Source organism: Pelophylax lessonae (assembly GCF_965119305.1).
Source record: "Pelophylax lessonae genome assembly, chromosome: 10".
NCBI classification, from domain to species: domain Eukaryota; kingdom Metazoa; phylum Chordata; class Amphibia; order Anura; family Ranidae; genus Pelophylax; species Pelophylax lessonae.
The window spans coordinates 108,153,989-108,172,705 of NC_138777.1; the positions used below are offsets into that span (position 1 = coordinate 108,153,989).

General features: G+C 43.5%; 1 protein-coding gene across 1 annotated transcript in view; it reads right to left on the minus strand.

Annotated features, from left to right (window-relative positions):
- Window positions 1–18,717, minus strand: part of NOD2 (nucleotide binding oligomerization domain containing 2) — a gene marked incomplete at its 3' end in the record, with an annotated part of 121,443 nt that overhangs the window by 59,906 nt on the left and 42,820 nt on the right. The window contains exon 4 of the mRNA XM_082269707.1: window positions 17,142–17,225. Coding sequence (XP_082125833.1) covers window positions 17,142–17,225 — 84 coding nt within the window. The remainder of the gene's footprint in view (window positions 1–17,141; window positions 17,226–18,717) is intronic.

Sequence of the window (18,717 nt, forward strand, 5' to 3'; positions counted from 1 at the left end):
GACATTGGACATGGTGGATCAAATCCATCAGGGTGTCATGTATTTGTGCGATGCGGACTTGGATATGGTCCCGTTGGCCGCACGTGTACACGGTGTGGCGGTGTTGTCTCGCCGTTTGGTTTGGTTGAAGTGTTGGTCGGTGGACCAATCTTCTCGCAAGACTTTAGCCAATCTCCCTTATGACGGTTCTCGTCTGTTTGGCGAATCCTTGGATACTCTGATTAAGGGGATCACTGGGGGTAAGAGCACGCTCTTACCCCATTCCCAGAAGGCTAAGTCGGCCCCTGGTAAGAAGCATGCTTCCTTTCGGCCCTCTCAGGGGTCCACTTTAAGGGCAAACCGTTCAAAGGTCAGGGCTCTCAAAAGAAGCCGTGGACAGGTAAGCAGAAGTCCGGCCAATCCAGATCCGCTGCCCACAACAGTGCGGCCTGAAGGGGCGCCCTCACCCGGTTCTGGGGTGGGGGGACGCTTGCTCGGTTTTCTACAACCTTGGCTGGCCCGTGTTCGGGACAGGTGGGTTCAGGAAATCGTTCGATCTGGTTACAAGATCGAGTTTCTCTCTCGGCCGGAGAGCAGATTTTTTCCCTCAAATCTTCAACTGTCTCCGGAGCGTTTGCGGGATCTGCACCTGGCGGTGCGGGACCTGAGAGCTCAGGGAGTGGTGGTCCTGGTGCCTCATCGGGACAGATTTCGGGGGTTCTATTCAAATCTGTTCACTGTATCCAGGAAGGAGGGCAAGGTTCGTCCAATTCTGGACTTGAAGGCTCTAAACCGCTTTGTGCGGGTTCGCAAGTTCCGCATGGAATCTCTGCGGTCGGTGGTGGCTGCCCTGGTTCCGGGGGAATTCATGGCCTCCATCGATCTGAAGGATGCGTACCTACACGTCCCCATTTTCGAGGGTCACCAGAGGTACCTTCGATTCGCCATTGCGGAGGATCACTACCAATTCGTGGCGTTGCCTTTTGGCCTCGCTTCGGCTCCGCGGGTTTTCACCAAGGTGCTTGCGCCACTGCTGGCCTTGTTAAGGGCCCAGGGCATCTCTGTCCTGGGGTATCTGGACGACATTCTGGTTCGATCTGCGACCAGCCAGGGTCTGGAGAAGGATCTGTCCGTCACGGTGCAGACTCTGCAGGAGTTTGGTTGGACGATAAATTATCCAAAATCGACACTGTGCCCGGCGGTTCGTCTTCCCTATTTGGGAATGATCCTGGACTCGGTCCAAGCGAAGGTCTTCCTACCGGACGACAAAATCAAGGTTCTTCAGGGAGAAGTCCAGTCCCTCAGGGACGTTCCGTGCTCATCCCTGCGGAAGTGCATGCGGTGTCTGGGTCTGATGGTCTCGGCTTTCGAGGCGATTCCCTTTGCCCAGTTTCACACGAGGGGTCTCCAAGCGGAGATTCTGTCCAAGTGGGACGGGCGTCCGCAGTCTCTGGATGTCCAGATTTCGTTGAGCCGTCGCACCAGAAGGGATCTTCTGTGGTGGCTCCAGTCCCCGGCGGTGTCGGGGGGAAAGTCTTTTCGTCCTCTTTCATGGACGGTGATCACCACGGATTCCAGCCTGTCGGGCTGGGGTGGTGTTCTGGGCGTTCTGTCCGCCCAGGGGACTTGGTCGGAGGAGGAATCCTCCCTTCCGATCAACATTCTGGAGTTGCGTGCGATAACTCTCTGCCTTCACCGTTGGACGGACAGGCTGCGCGGCTGTCCAGTTCGGGTGCAGAAGGACAATGCCACGGCGGTGGCTTACGTCAATCACCAAGGGGGCACCAGGAGTGCCCGAGCGGCTCGGGAAGTGGCCGACATTCTTTCTTGGGCCGAAACTCATGTCCCGGCGATATCGGCGGTACACATTCCGGGGGTGGAGAACTGGCAGGCGGATTATCTGAGTCGCCAGACCCTGGATCAGGGGGAATGGTCTCTCCACCCGGCTGTCTTCCAGATGTTGTGCGCGAAGTGGGGTCTTCCGGAAGTGGACCTGTTAGCGTCTCGTCTGAACGACAAGGTAAAAAGGTTCGTGGCAAGGACGCGCGATCCTCGGGCAGACACGTCCGACGCACTGGTGGCCCCGTGGCACCAGTATCGGCTGCTGTATGCGTTCCCGCCGATTCAATTGCTGCCCAGGTTCCTTCGCAGGTTGAACTCGGAACCACACGCGGTGATTCTTGTGGCACCGGACTGGCCTCGCCGGTCCTGGTACGCGGATCTCGTGAACCTGGCGGTCGACGATCCTTGGCGTCTGCCTCTTCGAGAAGATCTCTTGTCTCAAGGGCCGATATTCCATCCTGCTTTACAGTCGCTGGCTTTGACGGCCTGGCTGTTGAAACCGAGGTCCTGAAGGATAGGGGTCTCTCTCCGGAGGTTATTCACACTTTGATTAACGCGAGGAAGTCTTCCTCGGGGAAGGTCTATCACCGTACTTGGAAGGCCTATTTTGCCTGGTGTGAGTCCAGGGGGTTTTCACCTCGCACATACTCTGTGTCTAGGGTGTTGTCCTTCCTTCAGACGGGTGTCGACCAGCGTATGGCGTTGGCTACGGTCAAGGGTCAGGTGTCTGCGCTTGCCGTTCTCTTTCAACGTCCTATAGCGTCTAACTCTTTGGTTAGTACCTTTGTTCAAGGGGTGCGACATCTGGTCCCTCCTAGGAGGGCACCCTTGCCTCCTTGGGACTTGAATCTTGTGCTGTCCGTGTTACAACACGCTCCTTTTGAACAGATCAGGAAGATCTCGTTGTCCATGTTGTCCAAAAAAGTCGCTTTTTTGGTGGCGATAACTTCGGCTCGTAGGGTTTCGGAGCTGGCGGCTTTGTCCTGCAAGTCTCCGTACTTGGTCCTTCATCTGGATAAGGTGGTCTTGCGACCCAACCCTTCTTTTCTTCCGAAGAGAGTTTCGGATTTTCACATCAATGAGGACATTGTCCTGCCTTCGCTCTGCGCGAAGCCCAAACATCCGAAGGAGGTGGAGCTGCATTCCTTGGATGTTGTTCGGGCGATTAGGGTTTACCTGAAATCAACTGAATCTTTCCGCAAGTCGGATTCCTTGTTTGTCCTTCCTGAGGGACCTCGGAAGGGCTTGGCTGCGTCGGCCTCTACCATTGCCAAATGGATCAGACAGACTGTGGAACAGGCCTATACTTTGAAGGGGAGAGTTCCCCCTGTGCCTGTGAAGGCGCACTCTACAAGATCTCTGAGTACGTCTTGGGCCTGTCGTCATGGGGCTTCTGTGGCCCAGGTGTGTAAGGCGGCGACTTGGTCGTCCGTTCACACCTTCACAAAATTCTACAGAGTGGATGTTCAGGCATCGGCAGATGCTTCCTTTGGCCGCAAGGTTCTTAGTGCGGCAGTTCCTTAGAGCCTCTTGTATGGGCTTCTTGGCTGTTTGGGATACATGTTGTTATCCCTAGGTTATTTGTTTTTCTGGTATTTTTTGCCTCTGTTGAGCAAGTTTTTTCTTCTGTTGCCCAGATGGTTTCCTTCCTTTGGTAAAGTTCCTTTCTCTGCTGTGGAGACGGCGTTGCCTTGGGCGCGGCTGCGTTTCCCACCCCTCATGTTTGCACTGCTTTGGGACGTCCCCATTGTGACGAATATGAAGTGGGCGGCGACTGTCGGAGGACGTAAGAGAAAACGGAATTTTTGTAAAATCTTACCTGTAAAATTCCTTTCTCTGAGTCCTCCGACAGTCGCCGCGCCCGCCCCTCTTTTGGGGTTGTTTGTACTCTCTACTGCTATTCCACTGAAACTGGAGTATGGATACAGGAAGTGGGAGGGTATTGACTGAGGGGACCACCCCCTGGGGGTGGGATGTGTTAAAACTTTTATATTGACATATTCTGTTGCCTAGCTACTCCTTCGGAGCAAAGTCTAATACCCCATTGTGACGAATATGAAGTGGGCGGCGACTGTCGGAGGACTCAGAGAAAGGAATTTTACAGGTAAGATTTTACAAAAATTCCGTTTTTTGTTGCAGGGGATGCCTGAAATCTGACTTGTATCTTAGGCAGACTTTTGGAAATAATGTTTCTGGGGTGTGGTCAGTACACATTCTGTGTACAGAACAGCTCCAGGTAGCCATATTGCATTTGCAGAAAATTACAACAGCTGCAGATTGAAAAGGAAAGGTAATTTTTAATAACCTTCAACTACAATATGATTTGTGTCGCAATTGTATACGCTATATTGTTTTTTCTTTATTCGCTATTTTCTTTCCCCATTAAAGTGGAGTTTCCCTTTAAAGTCCAACTCCAAGAATTAGAATAAATCTACCTTTTGCAGTGGAATCTCCCTGCATTCCAAGGCTTAAATGCTCCTTATGTCTTGAGGTGCTGGAATAAGGAGAAATACTTATTTAGCCCCTCCAACAATGCAACTGGTCTCCTGCAGCCTCCTCTATAAGCTACTTCCAGTCACAGTGACACTCCTGGTTCTTAAACATACAATACAGGGTTATTAGACCTGTATTGTATCTGATGACACCTGAGGAACCACCAACACACTGGAGCTTGAGGGTGAAGAGGAGAACATGAGAGACAGGTGGAGTGTGGCTCTAAGCAATAATGTTTGTAGTGTAATGTCTGCCCTAGCGATAATGGGCAATGGGGATACAATGGAAGGGTCGATTTTTTTATAATTCCTTGAGTCGGGCTCTAAACTACCCTTTGTCATCAGATTCCTTACTGAGACAACACTGAGACAACACCCTCCTTTTATTTGGGTAGACAACATACTCACAGGATAAGTATATTTTTTATAAAAGCAAGCTTCCTTGCTGTGGGGGCACTCAACAGGAGGGAGGGGCCAGGAGCACTAAAGAGGGACCAGAGAAGAGGAGGATTTGGGCTGTTCTGTGCAAAACCACTACACAGAGCAGGTAGGTATAACATGTTTGTAATTTTTATAGAAAAAAACTAGACTCTACAATCACTTTAACCTTATTCACTAAGCTCTGATGAAAATTCCTTTGCCAAGTGCAACTTCCCTTGCAAAGTGAACAGCCTGTTTGCCTTGGTTAATCAACCCCAATATTCATGGCACGTATTAGGAAATCCATATGTAAATTTGTCCAGAATACCAGCATTAGACTGAGGGTGCAAATTAAACAATTTTAAGCATCACTTGTAATAGCAAGGATGCAGAGTTCAAGAACAAATCAATAATACTAACGGTCAGAAATGCTGTAATACATGCAGGCATTTTCTAACATGCTGGAAAACGTATATGACGAATAAACATGGCCGACACGTTTTTGGTGAGAGAACCCCGTGAGGGCTATGACATCATCACGTCTACCTGCAAGTGCAGCCAGACTGCTGGAACTAGATGCTGCTGAGGTCTAAGCTAAGGGGACACTGTACACATATATGTGGCAGGCTTTTAAAGTGATGTACTTCTATCTGAGTGCACTTATTTTGTGAGTGTACATACTTCTATTGTTTTTAATAAAGGAATTTACATCAAACATAATAATACTCAGCGCAAAATGAGTGTAAAGTGACAATTGTGCAATTAAATCTATTACCTCTTCATCAAAAAAGTGCATATGCATCAAAGTGCCTATAATCTGTGCAAATCACATAATATTCCAAATGTGCATTAATCATATGTAATCTCATATGAATGTGCAAATATACATAATAACATGTGCATATACCAACAATATGAAAAAATGAATAAATAAATAAAAAATAATGAAAAAATATATTGAAAAAATATCAAAGTCCCAAACAGTTCAAAATTGTAAGCAAGTGGCCAGTGAAAGTGCCCAAAAGTGCTTAGGTGCTTCTTAGTATGCAGATCAGTGCAATCTGTGCCACAATAAGGTGCAATCTTGTGAAGATCCACTCCCTAAGGATGTTCCACTTACCAGACTGTCAGGACCCCCTAGCAGTACTGCATGTGGGTCAAACACGCTAAGTCCAGTGTGGAATGAGCTCTGTGTCCATTAGGCTAGTTGGAAAGCGATCTCCCCCAGATATGCCAGTAGGATAAAAACCATAGGGAATTAAACTCACAATAGCGTAATCTCGTTTGGATAGTTTATTGTGTGTAGCAAATAAGATACTCACATTTTTGTAGATAAAAACAGGCCATATATCAAATTCAATCAGACTGTGGCAGACTTCCTGGAAAGCGTGCTCGCTCGGGGCTCGCTGGTCCCGGCTTGCATTCCACCGCAACTGGAAGTGACATATCGGCAGGCATAAGACCGGCAATCGTGTCAACGAACAGGCGACATCGAGCATAACTATGGGCAAAATTAACAAGCAGGGAAGCAGCACTAAAGCCCTGCGGTCCGGCCAGAGCGGTTCCACAAGAAACATTCCGGATTTCTTCGGATCCCAACACTCTGGGAAGAAGGGATCACTAGGCCTCAAGATGGCGCGGGCGGCGCTGCAGGGTGAAGAAAGGGAATATGACACTGACTCTGTGGCGGACACCGAGGATACGGTAGGCGACCCTGAGCCATCAGATCACCCCCTGACATACAAAGCCATGACTGCCGTCGCTGCTGCCCTAAAAGGCTCCTTTACAGCTGCCATCATTGATCTCAAGGCAGATATAACAAGGCTATCAGATCAGATGGCGGCGGTGGAGAAAGCTGGTAGACACAGGGACAAGGCCATCAGAAAATTGGAGGATGTTGCCCTGACACATACTTTCCATCTCATAAACATGAATAGGCAGATTGAGGACTTAGACAATAGAGGCCGCAGGAACAATGTCCGAGTCAGAGGGGTTCCAGAGTCAGTTGGAAGGGAACAGTTTAAACCAGCCCTGAGGAATCGGCCATTGAATTTGAGAGGGCGCATAGGCCACTCCGTCCCAGGGCCCCGGGCGATGCACCCCCTAGGGACATTATATGCTGCCTCTCTAGCCATCCGTTAAAAGAGGACATCTTGTTGTAAGGGGGGATGGGTGCGCTGATAGTGTGTTGAAGCTGCTCCCGGTATTCAGTGCTTTTGAATATAGATAAATGTATATGTGGTGTGGGGTGCGCTAAACAACAAATAAATAATGAATATATAACATATATCTATGTGTGAACCAAATCAACAAAAGTAAATATATATAACATATATCAATCTGTGAAGCCAATTAATAATGCAAATCAATTGGTGCATAAACATAAAAGTTCATAAGTGTCCATAAATATTTTGCAGGTGAGTAGAATTGTATTCTATCCGAATAATACGTGTATCCACCACCGAGTGAAATTCATCCTTACCAAACGGAAATAAATAAGGTGCAACTATATTTTCTTGTGCTGAAAAAATATCCAATCTCCTTGTGAACAAACACCACGTGTAAATCACCAAGAATTAGCCTCTTACCAGATGGTAATAGGTATGCACTTGTTCAGTGAAACCACCGCCTTGCTTCCTCTTTAAAATCCTGAAGTGGGATGTAGAACCGCTCTACCTTTCTTTCTCCACTAGATGGCAACGAGTACCAGCAAGAAACACAGCCTCATCCTTCTTTACAAGCTCACAAAACCACCGTGTATTAAAGGAAAAAAAAGGGCTAATAGTGTATTACCCTTGAGATTTATTCAAAAAACAGTTGATAATGCACTTACAATTAGATGTCTTGTATTCAGCATAAACATAGGCATACGAATTCCTGCAAAGGCTTGCGGCCGGCTGCAGCACGGACCGCAAGTTGTGTGTGACGTGTGCGCCTCCTAATCTGACCGGTTTCTTCCCATAGGACTTCTACTGAGACAGGACTTCTCCTGTCTCAGTAGAAGTCCTATGGGAAGAAACCGGTCAGATTAGGAGGCGCACACGTCACACACAACTTGCGGTCCGTGCTGCAGCCGGCCGCAAGCCTTTGCAGGAATTCGTATGCCTATGTTTATGCTGAATACAAGACATCTAATTGTAAGTGCATTATCAACTGTTTTTTGAATAAATCTCAAGGGTAATACACTATTAGCCCTTTTTTTTCCTTTAATACACGGTGGTTTTGTGAGCTTGTAAAGAAGGATGAGGCTGTGTTTCTTGCTGGTACTCGTTGCCATCTAGTGGAGAAAGAAAGGTAGAGCGGTTCTACATCCCACTTCAGGATTTTAAAGAGGAAGCAAGGCGGTGGTTTCACTGAACAAGTGCATACCTATTACCATCTGGTAAGAGGCTAATTCTTGGTGATTTACACGTGGTGTTTGTTCACAAGGAGATTGGATATTTTTTCAGCACAAGAAAATATAGTTGCACCTTATTTATTTCCGTTTGGTAAGGATGAATTTCACTCGGTGGTGGATACACGTATTATTCGGATAGAATACAATTCTACTCACCTGCAAAATATTTATGGACACTTATGAACTTTTATGTTTATGCACCAATTGATTTGCATTATTAATTGGCTTCACAGATTGATATATGTTATATATATTTACTTTTGTTGATTTGGTTCACACATAGATATATGTTATATATTCATTATTTATTTGTTGTTTAGCGCACCCCACACCACATATAAAAGAGGACATCTTGGCAAAATCCAGACAGAATGACCACATTCTTTTCAATGAGCAACCAATACAGTTGTTTCAAAATCTTTCCCCTATCACCCTTAAAAACAGAAGGGCTCTCAAACCCTTGTTGGAGGTCCTCAGAATCAAGAATATCCAATATAGGTGGAAATTTCCCTTTGCTTTACAAGCCACGTGTGGAAGCAAACAACACTTACTTCGCATGCCAGCGGATCTTCCGGATTTCTGTGCAAATTTGCATTTGGGGGACATAGAACTTCCAGACTGGTACGCAGAGTTTCTGATCCCACACTCACAAGACGTCTACATGGAGGATAATGAGGCCATTACTTTCCGTTCCCCCCACTACAAGAAGGGAAAACAGCAAAGAAAACGTGAGCTTAATTCTCTGTTTGGAGCTTCCCCCAAAACGCCCAGAACCCCTAAGACTAGAGATCGTCCTTGATCAATGTCAACAGCTGTCTGTTAATACTTCTTTTTGATCGCCCACCTTCTCACTGGAGTTACTATATTACTATAGTACTTTTTTGTTTCTTGTATACTGTTCATTCTTGTTAGCAAAGACCACATAATAACAGAATGATCAAACAGTTGGATTCTCTTCGCTGATCTTCAATGACCTTACATTTTCCGCCATATACATCAATCTTACAACCCCTGCCATGTGTTAGGACAGTAGACTCTCTGTGTATAGCTGCTGTCTCGACCCCTTGGAAACCACCTCCTGTAGGTAACTGTTTTTTATGGAAATCCGGAGCACAGCTACATGTAATACAGAGCTCATGACGGCCCTGTTAATTTTGGCATTTAGCGTGTTGTTTGGATACACTCTTTGCATATGGAACAGTTAATCCATGTCAAATATTCTAATAAGGATGGTCTTATTTGTTTTGGATTTACAGGTACCTGCAGTACAATCCTTATATATGCCTATGTAGACAGTAGCTACTTTTTGGTCCCTAAGACAGGGGTCGGCCTCTCTGGTCATATTTAGAACGCAGGAGTTGTTCTACAATGGAGACAGGTATATTGGAAAGGCACAGAGACATTCCCCTGTTGATGCTTACTTGCCATTCCATTGTTCCTCTCTGATGTTATGCACAGCGAGAAGAAGTTATGCCAGGAGAGATTGATGATTTAGCCTGGCACTAAAAAAGGTCTGCACTTTTAACTTTCCCAGGCCTGGAAGTTTCCATATTCATAATATGTTGCCTGTTCCTATTACAGTTATTGTGTTTTAGTTTGTTTTTTCATCGGAGACCTGATGTACCCCGAGCTCACAATGAAGAATTACTTTAGGTTATCACACTAGTGGTTGCTCTCTTGTGACGCTCTCCACTATCTCGAAAGGATTATTACTGGTTAATACTAGTGTTTTCATACATTACTATATCCTACCTTATAGTGATCTCGGGTGGCTCGTTTGCTCGTTCCATCCGACTTCGCTACATTGAGAGTTTTCTCTCACCCTACTTTTCCCTAGACTCTTTCTTCTTGTACCTCCTATCTTTTTCTGCCCTTGTGTGTCTTTTCCCATCCCCTTCCCCGGTCCCCCTTCCCCCTGCTTCTCACATACCCAACTGATTTTTGCTTACTTGCATATTTTGAGCTTTTATAGGTGTGAACCCTAACTGAAAGGAGATCCTCAACTGACCACCATGGTATACTCACACTTAGGTAAGACACCTTTTTTGATTTCTCACAACATTAATGGCTTAAATATACCCGAAAAAAGGAAAAAATTATATATGAACTTAAAAAGTGCAAACCCCAAGTGGTATTCTTACAGGAAACACACTTTAAAGGTTCCGCTCACCCATCTATGATGAATAAATTCTTTCCGACTGCTTACTATGCCTCAAATGACCAAGCAAAGATGAATGGTGTAGCTATCCTGCTTCATTAGAATACACCTTTTGTCTTTGATAAACAACTAGCTGACCCAGATAGCAGATATATTTTTGTCTCTGGTACCCTGGCCAATAAACCGATTACATTAGCAAACGTTTATTTTCCAAATCGAGCACATCTGTCGTTTTGTAACCAAGCAATGTCTGAATTGAAAAGTTTTGCAAAGGGATGTATTATCCTAGGGGGAGATTTTAATATCCCTTTAAATCCCTTATGTGACACCTCCATGGGAAACTCTAGCATCTCCTATGCAGTCCTTAAGAAAATTGAATTATCTCTACAATCCCTAACGCTGATAGACACGTGGAGGACATTACATCCTTCCACAAAAGATTTTACTTTTTTCTCTGCTCCTCATAACCGATATACTAGAATCGATAACATTTTTATTTCCCAAAGAGATCTCGCAGATGTGGTGAAAGCCGAGATAGGACTAATTACTATTGTAGATCACTCACAAACCTCTCTCCATCTGCGGTTCTCCCCTGTGCACACTTGCTCTCGCTCGTGGAGACTCAACCCGTCTTTACTAATTGACCTTCCCACTCAGACTCACATTTAATCTGTGCTAAATAACTATTTTACGGAGAATGTCTCACAAGAGATCTCACCTATTACAGTATGGGAGGTTCATAAGGAGGTGAGCAGAGGCGAGTTGATTCGCATCGGTGCACAGAAAAAAGGGAAAAAGAGGAAACAAGAGCTAAACTGATCTCTAGGATTAGAGAACTTGAGACAAAACATAAACATTCCCTAGCTAGAAAAGTAGAGAAGGAACTGATTCAATCCAGGAGAGATCTGCAGACTCTATTGGATTTGAACGCTACGCGCATCCTTTTCCTTCAAAAATCCATATATTACGAACAAGGCGATAAATCAGGTAAAATACTGGCTAGGGCACTAAGGGAAACTCAAACTGCCAACAATATCTCGGGTGTTAGAAACGCAAATGACCTTCTTATACAGGATTCTAGAGCTATAGCAAACCCTTTCAAGGATTTCTACACTAAAGTCTATAATTTACCTCCCCAAAACAAACCTGATTCTAGCACAATGCCCCGAGCACATGCCATCAGGGAATATTTGGTTGAAAGTGGTTTACCCACTCTGGATCATGATAGCTTAACACTCTTAGAATCCGAGATTACCATTGACGAGGTTAAATTACCTATCAAATCCCTAAAGTCTGGAAAGAGTCCAGGCCCGGACAGCTTCACCTCACAGTATTATAAAACTTTTATTGACACCCTCTCCCCATATCTTTCCGAAGCCCTTAACATATTAAAGAATAATCACAAACCCTCTAATGATTTTTTGATGGCCCACATCACTGTGATACCCAAACCCGATAAAGATGCGACCATTTGTTCCAATTACAGACCGATATCCCTATTGAACTTAAGATCTTAGCAAAAATTCTGGCGGATAGGATTAGACCCCTTCTAGGAAAAATAATAGGACCAGACCAGGTCGGGTTCATGCCTGGCAGAGAAGCCAGAGACAATGTAATTAAGTCAATAAATTGAATCCACGGCGCCCAAAGGGCCGGCTTCGAGGGCCTCCTGCTGTCTACGGACGCTGAGAAAGCTTTTGATCGAGTATCATGGGATTTTCTCTTCGCAACTTGTGCCCATATTGGATTTGGTTCCAATATGATGTAGTGGATTCGAGCTTTATACCTTTATACTCGTCTCCTCTTACAAATATCTATCCAACTTTAAAGTCAATAATTCTAAATCAGAAGCTATAAATTTGACTCTCCCGCCCCATATGATAGATCTTACCAAAGCAAATTGCCCTTACCGTTGGGAACAATCCTCCTTAAAATATTTGAGTATCAGACTTACATCAAAACCAGAAAAACTTTTTGAGACCAATTTCCTCCCTTTACTGAAGAGATTGGTTAGTGACCTCAAGAGATGGGACAAGGGTAAATTTTCATGGTTCGGGAGGGCGGCTGTAATTAAAATGACGGTACTTCCCGATCCATATTCCCACCTCCATCTTTCGCAAGCTCACTTGTTTACAAAGGAGTTTTATCTGGGCTAACAGACACCCAAGAATTAATTTTTCGTACCTCCAACAAAACAGAGAGGATGGAGGTATGGGAATACCACATTTCTATAAATATTATATAGCCACACATCTTACTAGGATAATCGATTGGCATTGCCATGGTGAGTCTAAAGCCTGGGTCAACATTGAAAAACACTGGTCCATTTACGACACACATCGTCTTTTATGGTCTAGTCGTAATACCTTTCCAGCAGAAATCAAGACACATCCATTGATCAATACCACCCTCTTCATCTTCCAAAAATCAATGACAAAATATGGTCTTTCATCTTACCCGAGCCCGCTTACCTCCTTATACAACAATCCAGACTTCCCTCCAGGAGTGCAAAACAAATCGTTAATCAAAGTAGTTAAGGGAACACCGACCCCTTTGACAGCTTCACATTGCTTTCTTAACTCTAAATTCCTGAATTTTGGAGACTTACGTAATAAATGCTCTTCCACTCATCACTTGACTTACTGGAATTATGTCCAGATCCATGGTTTCCTCCAAAACTGCAAGAACAAAGCACTTCTCTTGAGAGAACTTACTTTGAACATTGTTGCTCACTCCAGGCTCCAATGAGAAAAGTTACTTCCTTAGCCTATAAGTGGTTAAACATTACCCCAGTGGACTCCCCTGATCCCTTCAAGGGTTTGTGGGAAAGAGATCTGGGCAAAAAAATGTCTGCAGCACAATGGAGGAGATCGTGCATCTTTTCATATAAATGTTCGCTTAGCACGAAACTTCAAGAAAATGCATTTAAAATTAGAACACAGTGGTACAGGACCCCAACCAAACTGAAACACTGGTACCCCAAATTATCAGACAGGTGTTGGCGGTGTGGAACAGCTCAAGGCAGTTTAGTTTCTTTAGTTTCTACTTTTTGGATCAAACACATCACAGGGATTGACCTCAACTTTGATGCGTCAACTTTCCTACTACATATCAACTCATTTTCCTATCATAAGTACAAATTCTCGCTTGTGAGGCACTTGTTAAACTCAGCTAAATGTCTGGTCCCTCTTCATTGGAACTCTACTAACTCCCCACAAATCAGGGACTGGATCTCAAAGGTAGATCAAATCTACGACATGGAAAAAACAGCTGCTATGAAAACGGAAAGAAACGACAGGTTTCATAAAATGTGGTCCACCTGGTCACTTTTTACTGTATCTCCGGAGTATCTATCTCTAAAAAATAATCTATCCACTTGAAAAAACGCCCTTGTTCCATCTAGTACGCAGCAGGCCTTTGGATTCCTTGCAAGATGAGTTCTTACCTGAGAATAGTAAGGAATAGTAAGTCTTTTTACTACACACCCTCCCCACCCTCCCCTCCCCCCCCCCCATCCCCCTTTACTTTGTATGTCCTCTTTTCTTCTCCATCTCTCTCTCTTTCACACACTATCCTCTTCCTCCCCTTGACGGGCACCTCAGCTTTGTCAGGGGGCCGAAGGATTCAGTTATGTGTTCACTAATTTTAGCATTTGTATTGTTGATTCAACCAATGACTATACACACACCTCTCATTGATGATTAATGCTATAAAATTGTGTGAAACCATAATTTGGTGTGCTCAGCTTACTCAATGTATTGTTAGAGGATACCTTATGGATTATTTTCTCTTTAGTCATACTATCGCTGTATCCCTTGACGTAATGTCCATTGAAAATTTTTTATATGTTTCATGCTTTGTATATCTATTAATGATACTTGTTTATCTGTTACTTGTTTTGACTTCCTCAATAAAGCACCTTTTTGTGAAAAAAAAAAGAGGAAGCCAATTAATATTATGGAAGATGAAATTGTAATAAAAATATTAGAATATATTAAAATATTTTTAAAAATATATATTAAAAACAATAAAGATGATCAATGAAATGTATAATTAGATACTTTACCAGTTGGATAACAAAACAATTGAGGTCAAAATCAACATTCAACCCCTTGGGATACATCGTATTTAAAAGGTAAATCCATTTCCTTTCATTTTGAGATATCCCTCTAGTGAGATTACCACCTCTCTAGTTGGGCATTATTCTGTCTATACCACAGAATTTGAGTCCTGTTGGGTCCTTATTATGCACTAATCTGAAATGATTGGATAAACTATGGTTTTTGAACCCCTTTTTTATGTTGGTTATGTGCTCTCGTAGCCGGACTCCTAATTTTCCGGTGGTTCTGTCCACATACTGGAGCTTACATGGACATTCTAGTAGGTATGTAACATGAGTTGTCTCACAGGAAATTAATTTTTCTATTTTAAAATCGGTACCCTTATTGGTGGATATAAAGTGCATGGTTTTGCGGGTTCTGTGTTTGGATGTTCTACACATCACACACCTGTGGGGGTATTACTGTGGTGGTAACAAGTTTCTGTCCTTGTTGGATGGGAACTAGCATCGACAGACAGTCTATTTTTTTCACATTAATTTATATTCATACACAGTCTTATATGATTCAAGCTTTTGTAATTGTAGCCATAGGTATATATCTTCCGCTTTCCAGGAAGTCTGCCGCAGTCTGATTGAATTTGATACATGGCCTGTTTTTATCTACAAAAATGTGAGTGTTATCTTATTTGCTACACACAATAAACTATCCAAACAGGATTACGCTATTGTGAGTTTAATTCCCTATGGTTTTTATTCTACTGGCATATCTGGGGGAGATCGCTTTCCAACTAGCCTAAAGGACACAGAGCTCATTCCACACTGGATTTAGCATGTTTGACCCACATGCAGTACTGCTAGGGGGTCCTGACAGTCTGGTAAGTGGAACATCCTTAGGGAGTGGATCTTCACAAGATTGCACCTTATTGTGGCACGGATTGCACTGATCTGCATACTAAGAAGCACCTAAGCACTTTCACTGGCCACTTGCTTACAATTTTGAACTGTTTGGGACTTTGATATTTTTTCAATATATTTTTTCATTATTTTTTATTTATTTATTCATTTTTCATAATGTTGGTATATGCACATGTGATTATGTATATTTTCACATTCATATGAGATTAGATATGATTAATGCACATTTGGACTATTATGTGATTTGCACAGATTATAGGCACTTTGATGCATATGCACTTTTTTGGTGAAGAGGTAATAGATTTAATTGCAGTTTAAATGCCAGTTTTTCTTTTTTTAGTGGAGGAGCCTGTGGGATTGGCAGTAATTTGTTCAGGAATCAAAGATCACTAGGAGGGAAGATTGGTGGACCCTTGGAAAAAGACCCCTTAAAGGTAAGGCACAGTTGACCTATTGTTTTAGATAACAGGTCCACACTTTAAAGAATATGTCAACTGTACATTTTATATTCCTGATGTGTACCTGATATACCATGTACTTGTATGAAAAAGTATCCTGTTTTCTTTGTATTGCTTCCATTGTGTGAAATACTCGGCTCAGGAGGAACACAGGAGCTCTATGTTGATAGCTGAGACAACAATGATCTTCTGTGTTTACAACAGCAGACCGCCGTTCTTTCTTCACGGGGAGTGATCGCGGGTGCCTGGCCCTGTGGATTAGCCTCCCCGCTGGCGAGTGGCACGTGCATGCGCCCCAGGATCGTCCCGTGAACCGCCATACAGGTACGCCGATTCGCGGGAACCTGCCGACCTGCCACCGGATATATCCGGCGGCTGGTCGGCAAGTGGTTAAGCTGAGCGCACAATGTGAAAGGTGGGGGTGGGACTAACCTTTTGGTATTGATGCAAAACGAAAGACTAAGGAAGACACTTTATTCATAAGCTGGGAGGACACACAATTAAAGTAATTTATATGAAGGTTTTTATTTTGTAATGTATACAATAATAATGTTTTTTTGTGGAAAATAAGTTTTGAATGCTTTTCACAAGAGGAAGAGTGCCTGGAAATTTATTAAGCACTTGCATTTGGTATATTCACACAAATTAGTGGAGTGAGTAGTTTGTTACACAATAAATAGACACAGTGAGGGTAATGTTGTTGCAGGACAAATTAAACCTAAATTATCACATTTTCAGCTCATGCACCAGATCCTCAACATATGTAATGCCAAAGCTGTTAAAGGTAAAAATATTCTCTTCTCAAATCCCTTGTGCATAGGCATTTTCCCTGCACATTTAAAGAGGAGCTCCAGTGTCTCTTAGGTGAAAATTAAAAGTCAGCAGCTACAAAAACTGTAGCTGCTGACTTTTAATAAACACACACTCACCTTTCTCACCATCCAGCAATGTTCTCACCCCAGCCGTGTCCTTTCACGCCAGAGCCGGCATCTTTACTTTGGGCACCCGACTGTGACAGCTTGCGGCTTCACAGCCGGGTGCCCACTGTGAACTGTCCTGTGCGCAGTCTTCTTGGACCTGTCATGTGTCCCAGAAGACTTCAAGTGGGAGAGGGAAAGGAAGGAGAACTTCTGCTTCCGATCACCTAGGCGGTTGGAGCGGGAGTGGGTACCTGTCAAAACCGCCATCCCCCCCTCCTCCTCAAAAGCACCATTTCACAAACAGGAGCGGGGGAGAATGCCTTAAAGCGTAACTTCCCCTATTGGGTGGAGCTCCACTTTAATAATCAGCTTTGCCTACACAGTTATCCTCCAGTTATTTGATTATTGACCACATATAGTGTGCCTAAAAAGAATTTCAAGGTTTATTGTACATACTGTATATAATGGCACTTATTTTTAATGTTGTGATATGTACTTACGCAAGCTTCTGGAAATTTTGCCATGCTAATGCATGCTCTAAAAGGCTACAGAGTCCCTTGTCAGTGATTTTATTGTCTCTCAAGCTAAAAAACAAAAAGTATTTGCTGTTAGTTAACTTATTTCACAAGACAACATTTTAAGGCCTGAACATCCACTAGCAATAATTAAGTCTCATAAAACTAGATAGGGAGATCTAATCCCCCTCCCCCATCCCCACCACAGTTTTCCTATAATAAATGTGCTTTATGCCAATCACTGTGGTATTTTAGGTATTTTATTTGTAAACTCTCATAAACAAGGCCATCCTAACCCTGTTTTATTGAATTGTATTGTAACTGTACTGTATCCACATAGGTTATTTGGCTTATTGCATTAGGGTGTGCACTGCAAAGCTCAAACGCAAAGCTCAAACCCAAAGCACATCAGTAGAGCAGTGGATGGTGTCATTAGGGCAGTGGACTTTGCCAGTAGGAGAGAGGACGGTGTCAGTAGGGAAGTGGATGGTGTCAGTAGGGCAATAGATGGTGTCAGTAGTTTTTTATTTTTATTATTTTATTTTGCAAATTTTAAAATTATTTTTTTACATTTTTTTTAACAATTTTTTTAGGAGCACTATTGGGGGGGGGGGGCTTTAGTGAAATATCAAGGCTCTAAACTTTTGAGATGGGGAAAGGGACTGAGTACACAGATTCCCCAGTCCCTTTCTCTGCTCATTCACAAACCGAAGCATAATAAAATGTGTTTACTGTGCTTCAGTTATGAATGAACACAGTGAGTGATGGGTACTGATCAGAAAAGGAAGGGGCCTGTGAATGACATATTTACCAGCCCCTTCCCCTGCTCTCCATTCTAAACTATGCACCGCAGCAGTCAGCAAAAGAGGAGAGAGGCCGACAGCACTGTGGGGTAACGGGGGTGGGGGTGTGTGACATGGAGGGCCCTGACAGCAGGGGGAATATGCACCGCATGGGGTGATTAGGGTGTGCCCTGGCACACCCCATGCACACACCTATGTCTATCCTTTATATTTTAAAGCTCTGTGCAAACTGTTGGTGCTATAAAAACTCTGAATAATAATAATGTGGTCATACACAGCAGGAAATCCAATCTAGTCCTATGGAAAATTCTTTGGAGGGAAATTGATCAAGTAGTTGAACATTTAATAATATACATTGTGGTGACTGGGTGAGGTAACTTCGTTCTCTAGGTTCTTGCATTTCCCATCAGTTTTGGTGTCTAAAAACATTGTTTAGGGCAACCAAGAAATTGCACATGAGTGAATCACCTATATATGTAGCTTTAACTTGTACTGAATGTGATAGAGGATGAAAAGAACCTGTGGTTATAGGCACCAAAGGTAATCTTATAATTTTTTTTTTTTTAAAGATGCCAGGGGTGCTTCCAGTTTATCTGAAGCATACGATAGGCTGAATAAGTTACAAAATTGTCAGGTAAGACATTTATACATTTTTGGCTTTCAATCTGCTGTTCCCCTGGAGTTCAGCTATCACTTCTATTCTTGTGATAACTTGTAAATACATTTTATCACAATGAATGCCTCAGAATTTTTTTTAT